The following is an 11,182-nucleotide window of genomic DNA, read 5'->3' as shown; positions in this document are numbered from 1 at the left end:
AGTGGTTTTCCATTCCAATAAACAATTATATATTGTAATAAGATTTTACATATTAATAATGTAAATGAATAATGCACATCATTTAATGATATATCGACCCTTAATTGAAATAGCTAATATAACATTAATGTAGTACGTTGCCGATTTCAACGAAGAAACCGAGAAACCTTGTTGCCGAATTCAATGAACAAACTAACAAATCCTAATGGGAATCGTCCGAAGAATCAATAAGCTAAGGGCTGCACGGCCACCATGATAAAATATTGGGAATAAACCCTAATGATAACGCTATAAATTATTGGATTCATTCTTCTGAAGACAACATCGCCTGCCTTAACACAACAATCAGTTCATATTATTCTGGTTGTATTGAGCAGTTATTCATGGCTTCCAAGCTTGTGAGGTGGATTGCTATATGCTTCTTTGTGGCTTCAATACTCTGTGTTAATGGCGAGACATTGACCACGTCCACTCCGTATGATTCTGCTGGTCGTAATTACGACCTTGGTGGCCTATTTTGCGCTACAATTGACTCTAATCAGACATTAGAGTTTCGCAGCGAATACCTTTGGACTGCGTATTATGACCAAGCCGGCCAGCCCATGGAACTTTCCCTCTGCGGCACATGCATCCAAGTAAAATGGATCATATATATTTAGAATTTGTTATGTTATATATATTATGCTTATTTCCTAATCATTTCAATTGTTACAGGTGACAAATGATTCGACGGATAAAAATGTGATCGTACGAATTGTGGACCAGTGCCAAAATGGAGGACTGGTTTTAGAAACTGATGCTTTTAATGCCATTGATAAGGATGGGAAAGGAAAGCATGACGGCCATATGCTTACTACCTACAAGTTCGTGGGCTGTTAGAACAATCTCACAGCCTCAATTATGTCTGCTCCCTCAGTTCACCAGTTGTTCTATGAATAAAAATGCTTGCGACTGTCACAAGATCTTCGTGCATGTTGGATTTCCTATGTTCGACTATTTATCAGATACCATAAATTTTAGTTTTGCATTAAAATGCTAAGTGCTTTAAAGAAATAGAAAGGAATCAGCGAACAATTGCTTTTGACTCATGTTTTGAATGCTTTTTATATGGGAAATATTTTTCCCATAATTTTCTAATGAAATTTTTTGTAACACTTCTTTTCTCTAAAAAAATTGTCATTGAAATTCTGTCAAGTATTTTTAAATTAATATTGATTAACTTATAAATTGCAAACATTATTAAAATATCTATATGCATTATTAAATATTCATTAGGCATAAATATGTATAGGTTTCTTCATTAAACATTTTTTGGCAATCATTTTTTTTTGGGAGTGTTTGGTCCATAAGATGATAAATAATTATGTTCGTGATTCATTTAATAAAAATTATAGTTATTTTTTTAATAGTAGGCATATCCAAGATTCTCAATATCATTCTAAATTATTTTGACAAACAAGTAATTAAATTGAGATACTATTTTTTAGTCCAATCATTCTCGCATAGCATTGATGATATATATCCAATTTTGTTAAAAATTATGTTACAAATCGAACCTCAAAATTACAACTTAATGTATGCCATTTTATCTTTTTCATTGTTATAAAAATGGTATTATATTTCTACTACATTTTAAAAGATATAACTTGAAATAGCTCCTAGCTACCTCGCATATCATTTATAATATAAATAAGAGAATTGGTTTCATGTAATATACTTTAGTAAAGATCAAATCATATAAAAAATAATATTATAGATATATATTCAACCTTCTTTATAACATTTTATATATTGTAAATCATAAGAAAAAATTATGATCATCAAAAGCATGATAACACTACGATTTAGTAGTAGTTTATAGCTATCAAAGTAAATTTATGCGTTGCAAAAGAATTAGGATCAATTATCTTAATTAAATTGAAGTCACATTGGGAAGGAAGATATACATCATAAATAAGCTACAAGGGAACGACAAGATTTCTTTTTCCACATGCAAAGGTTTAGAAAATATGACAATTTTTTACATGTTGATGCATAAACATCAAAATATATGTGGGAAATGATTAAATATTTTTATATCTAATGAATTGTAGCATAAACAAAGCTATGTACTTTTTGAAATTTGTCATAAAATTCTACAAGTGCCTAAAACAATTCATCCTTATTCAACCATCTTAGGTATACACCTTAAAATATATGTGGGAAATGATTAAATAATTTTAATATCTAATGAGCTGTAGCATAAAAAAAGGCATGTACTTTTAAAAATTTGTCACAAAATTCTACAAGTTCCTAAAAAAAAATCATACTTATTCAATCATCTTAGATATACACCTTGAAAATTATTTTTATACAAAAAAATAAAATTAAATTGCATACTAGTTAATTTTGTTTTTCAGTGCTCTTATTTATCTAGCCTCTAATCCATTAGAGGATTTAGTTTGAACTAAGTAGATGTAGGAAATATTTTCTTTCGTATTATCATTTCTAATTGAATTTACTATATACTATTGATAGCCAAATTTCTCAACAATGTCTATCAGAATTTGGGAAAGACCCTAAGATAGGTAGCATGTTTAATAAAACATATTTCTAAATCAAACTCTTATACGGTAATCACGCACTTGCCTCTTCCTTCCCCTAACTCATTGTTTATCATCATTGAAATAAAAACAACATCAAGAACAATCACAAATATATTCTCAAAATGTAGAACTTAAAATTCTCTTTAACAATTACCAAGGAATAAAATTACTTCTTCCTGTTATGTTTTATTATTTTTAAATTATTTAAGGGAGAACTCATTAGATCTTTGGACCTCTCATCTCCTACATTATTTTGTGTCAAAAAAGTGTGAACGTTTAGAAATTATTTAATATATATAAGATATTTTAGTTTATATTGGGCTACACAAAATATGATAACTAGAAATTCCATTAAATATTATTATCATTTTAAGAATACCATTTATTCAATGAATAATATTTATAAAGCTACAAATAAAATCTTGTTAAGGTTAACCTTACCAAACAAACGATTTCTATTCCTTTTAGTTACTTGGTAAGAAATATTTTTGATTGCTTCAATCCTTTCTATGCTAATCGATAACAAGACCTAGAAAATTAGCCTTAATCACTTCATAAATGTATTTATTAGGAATCAATGACATTCTAGACTCTTTACACTTTTTCAGGACCTTTATCAAATTAAAGGCCACTCTCCTCTAAATTATTTAAGATAAAGTTAAGTCATGCCTAAAAATAATGATTCACTTTCATATAAAACCTTTAAATAAAACATTCATGACCGTAAAAAGATAGCTCTATCATTAATCAAGCATAAGGGAATACTCCTGTATGGAAACATATCCTACTGATTAGTGAAGGTGGTCTTTTATTTCTCTTCTTTCTTTAACATCACTTGAATGCGGACTAAATATCCATATAAAAATGGCCACAATTATTATCTATTAATAATTAATAATACTTAATTAAAGGGTTAAAAGGATAATTGTCTAATTTAGATACTTTATTAATATTTTTTAGTGCACACAACCTAATTTCTCTATTCTTCTTTCTAAAAAGTATAAAATTAGCAGCCCAAGCATAGTGCTCACCTAGAAAAATAATTCTTGTAAATAACAACTTTTATGCCTCTTTTTGTATCATAATAAAAAGGAAGCTCCTCTTAGGTCTAGATTATGAAGGAATTGATTGTTGATAAAGTTCAAAAGATTCTTCTTGCTATCAAATTGAACATGAGAACCACCAAACTTCTCCTTATCCTGAAGAGTATTGAAATCACCAATTACTAACCAATCAACATTGAGAAATTGATCTCTAAACATGGCTAGACTCTTCTAGAATTTCCTCCTATTAGATTTATTATTAGGGGCATAGATATTGGACAAAATCTAGGAGAAATCATTATTGATATGCTTGAATCTAACAACTATATGATTAGCATCTTCCCAAATGCAAGATCTTGAAACAAAAAAGTAATTCCAAACATAACACAACCTCTTGATACAACATCAAAGCTATTATAATGTACGCCATAGTTCTGAAAAAATTTCATTTTTATAACTTTATCTTTTGGCATCTTGGTCTATTGAATAACCATAATGTTTGGTTTATGATCTCTAAGAAAATTTGACAAAATATTCTGCTAGTGTGGACCATTGAGCCCTCTTATGTTCCAAGTCATAATCTTCATTGTTTAAAAGGGGTGTTGTTTAAGCATAGTTTAGGGATAGTTTTTTGAATCCCATCTACAATACTCTGAAGACTAGCATGCTCCATGTGCCATTTTGATGACTTTCATTCAGAACTCTTGGTATTTCTATAGTCATCCTTTATCCTATTTCTTGTAGAGACTCCAAAAGTTGCTGACTTTTTGTTTCCCTTTTCCCTTTCCACCCGTGTGAAAGGTGGATCATCCTTGATTTCTGATTCCTCCTAGATTTTATTTTCTTTAGCAAAATGCTTTGGCTTTCCAGATCCTGATTTTTTAGAAGAACTAAGATTCTCCTAAAAAATAAGGGAATCTTAAAAACAAAACACAGAGATAGAAGATTCTCCATTTAATGCATTTATGCTCTGATCTCCAAAAGTAGGATGAACCACTTTAGGAGAAAGAGAAACATCAACTCTAGATGATTTTCCATCTCCAAAGTTTGGATTAGTAGTATCCACATTTTCCATTGCCCTAGGATCAACCACATCAGAGCCTTCATCCTTGTTCAAAGATGCTAACTTATTGATTATCCATGTGGAAGATTCCAAATACAAGTCTCCTATCGATCTAGGAATGTGATCTTCTTTCAACTCCCCAGACACCTAGCCTTCCTCTTTCTCATTATGAGTATCTTCTATTGAAACATTACTAACAATGTGTTTCTCCTTATCACTTCTTTGCTCATCTATATTCGAGGATGGATTCATCATATCTGGAATACCCTTCCATTACCTAGGTTTGGCTCTCCACACTTTCTGGTTCCCTTCATTTGGCTTTACCACTTTCTTCTGAATTCTAGAGGGACATTTTTTATCCCAATGGCTTGATTTTTTGTAGTTAAAAAAAGAAAAAGGTAGAGTCTCAAACTCTATAGTCTACTCCCGTGTTCCCAATTTTGACACAATAGAAATCAAGGTGGGAATATCCTTAGATTGAAGGATTCCAACACATATTCTGGCATACACAAGCCTTTTCTTGGTAGCAGTCATGGGATCAATGGAAAGGAGTTCCCCAAAAGAACTAGCTATTCCCTTAAACACATCTTCATTTAGATATTCCGTTGGTAACCTAGGAAGATGAACCCAAATAGGGAAAACTTCAAAGGTGAAATATAAAAGACCCAACTTTAGGGACCATTTTTTTAAAGCTAAATAATCCTTACTAATAACCCAGGGTCCCCGATAGAGAGTAGCCAACATGTCCTCCTCATAGGAGAAGCCAAAAGAAAAAAACACTTTTGGTAATGCAAAAACCTCCACTTGAACAATGAGACACCATTTTATTTTAACAAAAGCTCTAGCAACCTCAATATTGGGTCTAGGTCCCATGAACTTTCTAGCTAAGGAGGAACCCATAAGAGAAATGTTATAGTCAATAATAGAATTAGGCACAACAGTGGAAAACTTACCTTGCTTAGTATCTAAGAGATTGCAAATAGGAGAACGAGAGGATTTTCTAATGGGTTTCACCCCAAAAAGTGAGACCCATGATTTATGGAACTCCAACCCCAGTTTACCCTTCCTTTTTTTCTAACTTAGCAAGTGCACATGGGTCCCTAGGATTCTGAGCACATGGATCCCCATTATTTTGACCTAAAGTATTCGTTTCCACTAAGCCTGCTACGTCAATCCCTCTGGGATCCTCAAGAAGTCCCTCTAGCCTATCAAGCTTATCTCTCGAGGCCCCATTTGGATCATTTTGTCCTGTTCCTGCATGTGATTCCCCTATGTTTGCCTCTAGATTAGAATCTGGTACTCCCTCCTTGCCTGCTGATTTGAATCCACCCTTCCTGCCTAATTTTACACCGCTCTACATCATTTAATTGATGTTTACTTTCTCCTCATTAGCTTATTGATTGATTTTGTTGGCTTGTTTATGAAGATGAATAGGTACCTTTTTAGGAGTAGAAGGAGAAAGTGAAAGAAAAGCAAATTGGACTAGGAGAGTAGGTAATACTTGAGTTTCCTCCCTAGATGATTATTGTGTTGGTGATGCTCTAGTACTTGATTTTCTTTATAATATTTTTTCTTCAACCACTTTGTCCACTTCATCCACAACCTACACCATATGAACCCCATATTTCTTGGTGTTATTTATCTCCAATGTTGCATTATAAGAAGTTTTTAAATTTTTTTTTTCCAAACTACTATAGAGGATTTAGTGGGAGTCTATTACAAGCGATGTGATCATCTATATAAATTAGATGCATCAACGACCATCTAGTTATTTGAATCACTACTCTTATTCTTTATTTATTGTAAAACAATGAGAATTATCAAGTGATTACAACATTCAACAACAATTAAAAAAATTAGGAACCAAAAGACACTATAAATTGATATGGTGAAAGCATTTTGAGAAAAAACTCAACTAGAGAAAGAGGACAAGTATATTATTATTCTTCAAATGAGAGATGACAACAATAATACAGTTCACTTCACTTCTCCAACCAAACTTATAACACCTAGATACTTGCATATAACTCATACAAAACTACTACGCAATGATTAAATTTATAGAAAACTAGTGGAGGGAAAGCCATAGTGTTAACCCAAAAGAAGAGCATGAAAAAGACTTGCAAAAACCCATTCCTAGGAAAATAGACAGCCATGAGACATATATAATATTGATTTCATTTGAATGGCACCCAACATAGTGCCTAACCCATAGCCATTTAAATATTTAGCTTCCTTGATGCTCTGAAACCCTTTAAATACACTTTGAATCATCCAACGTATAACCTTTGACCTTCAAATATTGCGTGTTCAAAGAATAGCTTATCATATCCCAACGTACATGCCTAAAAGAGTGCATTTTATCCATCTTGACTTATTGTATACAATTTTTATCATAAATATTTTGTTTAAATAAAAGTTTTTTAATAATTTAAAATTAACTAATAATGTAAAAAAGCTTTATTAAATTTTATTAAAGATTACCAATTCTAAACTTCCGTTGCATGTCTTACACAAATAATGGTTGATTACATCAACAGAAATTGTTTCCCACACTAAAACAATGTTGAAATAGATATTACCGAACAAACATTTGTTTACAGAGAATACTCCAATCATAATTCCATTCCATTGCCGGTCTCCATGAAGAATACGAGAAATCATCTTACAAGTCATTGATGTAAAACAAGTATTCGTTTTAAACTTCACCGTCGCTCGGAGTTGGATATATCAAAATTTAAATTAATCCTTGGTCCTATTTGTCTCGCAGCCGGCCCCATAGAAGAAATAAACCAAGGGCTGCACGGCCACCGTGATAAAAAAATGGAAATAAACCTGATGCTAACGCTATAAATGCTAGGAGTCATTCTTAGAACAATATCGCCTTCCTTAACACAACAATCAGTTCATATTATTATTGTTGGGTTGAGAATATAGTCATGGCTTCCAAGGTTGTGATGTGGATTGCTCTATGCTTCTTTTTGGCTTCCATACTGTGTGTTAATGGCGAGACATTGACCACGTCCACTCCGTATGATTCTGCTGGTCGTAATTACGACCTTGATGGCCTATTTTGCGCTACAATTGACTCTAATCAAACATTAGAGTTTCGCAGTGAATACCTTTGGACTGCGTATTGTGACCAAGCCGGCCAGCCCATGGAACTTTCCCTCTGCGGCACCTGCATCCAAGTAAACTGCATCATATATATTTAGAATTTGTTAGCTTATATATATTATGCTTATTGCCTAATCATTTGAATTGTTACAGGTGACAAATGATTCGACGGATCAAAATGTGATCGTACGAATTGTGGACGAGTGCAAAAATGGAGGACTGGTTTTAGAAACTGATGCTTTTAATGCCATTGATAAGGATGGGAAAGGAAAGCATTACGGTCATATGTTTACTACCTACAAGTTCGTGGGGTGTTAGAACAATCTCAGAGCCTCAATTATGTCTGCTTCCTCAATTTGTCAGTTTTGCTTTGAATAAAAATGCTTGTAATTGTCACAAGACTTTCCTGCATAATGGATTTCCATTGTTCGACTCTTTCATAGATACCATAGGTTTTAGTTATGCACAAAAATACAAGTGCTTTTGAGAAATGGAAAGGAATTAGCAAAACAATTGCTTTTGACTATGGTAGAATACTTTTTATATGAGAAATTAATTAACAAAGCAATTGCTCGGACAAGTGTGTTGTTTTATTTAGTGTTGAATAAAAAATATATTATTATGTTTTATTGTGAATATTAAATATCATATTCATTCTCTCAAGAGTTAATTGCTATTATACAATTGTCCTCATTTTTCCTTGCAACCAACCACTCGTATTTTTCTTTAGTTTCCATCCGTAATTTTGTTTAGATTTGTTTTATTTTTTTAATCTTGAATGGAAAGGGTTTTCAAAAGTGATGGGTATTAGGCATCGATTCTCTAAAGGCAAGACTTGATAAGGAGGATTTATTAGCATGACTTAATAACTTTCTTTTTCATATGACCCTTTTTTAAAGGAATTTTTCAATAATCCTATTCTATGTTGAGGATTCAGTTAGTTTGATCAAAAGAGGAAGACAAGGATTCTTTCAAAATAATTTTGTTGAATTTGACACGAAGGGTTTTTCCTTCATAAATCCTTTATGCTTTGGAGTTATCATCTTTTCTAAGTGAGGTTGATGTCTATTGACTAATGATTTAGACAAGTTTTTGTAATAGTATTGTAGAGTTTGATTGATCTATAATATTGGATATCTTTTGGATCAATTTTTTTATAGATTAGGACAATACATGTATTAGTTATTTTTATAAGGAAGCATGTCTTATGAAATCCTTGGCTACCAATAAATGATGATATCAAAATATATCCCAAAATTATTAGATGAAGGGGTAATACATCCAAGCTAGGACTGTTCAAGAGGTGAAATGAGAAAACAAATTTTTAAACTTATTCCAACAATATTGGCTCCAACATTAACTTTATATCTTCATTACTGAAAAGCTATGGGAGAGCCTAAATCTTCTAAGAATAAATTGTATAGCTTTTGTCCATAAGTTGATAAATATTAAAAGATAGAAAAAAGAAGGCACAAATGTTATATATTTCTTCTTTAGATTCAACCAAAATATCATCTTCGTTTACCATGTTGGTGATTGAGTTTGTCTTCCTATTTTTGACAATAGACTGATTATAGAACCAAATGTTTTTATCTGGAAAGTTTAGCTATATGAACCTATACTTTTGTTTCTATATTAATTCTTCATTTATGACCACCTTCTTCCACTCTTCTCTAACAATAGTTTTATCTCTTTGAATATCAATGCCATTGTTTCCTTTCTCTATTTCTTCCTATAATATTTTCAATTTCTTATTTAGACTATCGTTCTTCTTGGTTATGTTTCCAAACTTGCATGTGAAATTAATTTTTGATAATCTCACCAATGTTTTAAATAATTTGTGAATTATTGATGGTTGGACAGCATAAGTTCACAACTTAAGGAGTAGGGACCTTTCCTCAACTATTTAACTTAGTGTAGAAGAAGTGTATTATTTTTGAAACCATCTCTCAAGAGGGAAGAGTGGGAATATATTGTTACTTATTTGATGTATTTTAGTAATGTTTAACACACTAATAATATAAATGAATAATGAATATCATTTAATGATATATCAACCCTTTAAAAATATTTTCTTAGTACTAGCAAACTATAAGTAACACAAAGTATTTTATAATATAAATATACTAAATAAGAAAAAAATGATATTTTAAAAACATACTATATAATATTTTCACTCAATTCTCCTTAAGGGACATGGTCAAAAGTCAATTTATTAAGCATTTGGGGGACTATTGATTTTTCAATATGAACAAAATGGTTGAAACCATCTAGAAACCCAATCTCTCAGCCAAATTTCATGTTCCTTTGGTCTATTGTATGATGGAGCAAAACACTAGAATACTTGATTTCACATGGAGTTTGATTTCACTACTAAAATAACTCATTTTTGGTAGAAGAGTAATCATAATATAATTATAAATTTATAATCATGTTAAAATGGGCTTCAATTTATTTAATAGATGTTTTTGTGCTTCAACAAAGTGAAGTCAATAGACCATTTAATCCTACAACACAAATTCACTAAATAAGTTTGGGATGATTTGTTGTCTTTCCTTCAAGTTAATTGGATCAACCTCAAAATTACAATAAGTTTAACTAAAATTTGAAGAGATAAAAATCCTTTTAAACATCATGTTATTAAAGAGCTACAAAACTATATTCCCTCTTCCTTTATTGGGAATTTGGATGGAAATAGAAAATAGGATCTTTCAAGAGGATATGAAGAACAACAAGGAGGTCCTACAAATGACCAGAAATGGGAGAAGAGAAAATATAAACTATCTGAAACATCAAGAAGCTTCTTAGCTTCCTAAAAACCTTAAATCATCTATTAGATTGAATTTGGGAATCACTTGAAAAATTAATAAAATTAAAATTCCCAAGAGAATTATAAGGCAATATGTTAATTAATAAATAAAAAAAAATATGGGTCAAATAAAATTTTGATGGATGCAACAAAGGAAACCTTGGAATAGTAACAATTAGGGTTATTACAAGATATGATAAATGAAAAATGATAGAAGGTTATGCTATAAGATTTGGGATTAAGACAAATAATTAAGCTTAGTATTTTTTTGTATGGTGGGTGATAAAATGAGTCCTTAAACATACCTTCCAAAAATTGATAATTGAAGGTAACTTCGAGATTATGGTTGATATCCTACACCCCTTTTTTAACCCCCCATGTAGAATAAAAAATATGATTGAGCATAGTAGGAGGCTTCCTACCATGTCACCATAATGAAGAGTTAAACATAGATATAAGGAAGTAAATAAGTTAGTTGATTCTCTTGATAACAAATAAATACATTATTTTGAATGGAATAATTGGGAGAATGGTAGGAATATACCCTTTGCAATAAGAAATATTA

General features: G+C 31.2%; 1 protein-coding gene across 1 annotated transcript; it reads left to right on the top strand.

Annotated features, from left to right (window-relative positions):
- Positions 1 to 383: 383 nt before the first annotated feature.
- Positions 384 to 879, top strand: LOC131030286 (pathogenesis-related protein PR-4-like). The gene is made up of 2 exons (XM_059215765.1): positions 384 to 635; positions 715 to 879. The coding sequence occupies exons 1-2, from the start codon at positions 384 to 386 to the stop codon at positions 877 to 879; spliced, it is 417 nt and encodes a 138-aa protein (XP_059071748.1).
- Positions 880 to 11,182: the final 10,303 nt, after the last annotated feature.

The sequence above is a fragment of the Cryptomeria japonica genome, unplaced genomic scaffold (genome assembly GCF_030272615.1).
Source record: "Cryptomeria japonica unplaced genomic scaffold, Sugi_1.0 HiC_scaffold_270, whole genome shotgun sequence".
NCBI lineage: Eukaryota > Viridiplantae > Streptophyta > Pinopsida > Cupressales > Cupressaceae > Cryptomeria > Cryptomeria japonica.
The sequence above is the reverse complement of the archived record's forward strand: the minus strand, read 5'-3'. Positions and strand labels throughout refer to the sequence as shown.

Bases quoted from the DNA above. Each gene is read 5' to 3' on its own strand.
- LOC131030286 (XM_059215765.1), top strand. From the start codon at position 384: ATGGCTTCCAAGCTTGTGAGGTGGATTGCTATATGCTTCTTTGTGGCT. The intron at 636-714 runs GTAAAATGGATC...CAATTGTTACAG, and splicing joins TCTGCGGCACATGCATCCAA to GTGACAAATGATTCGACGGA.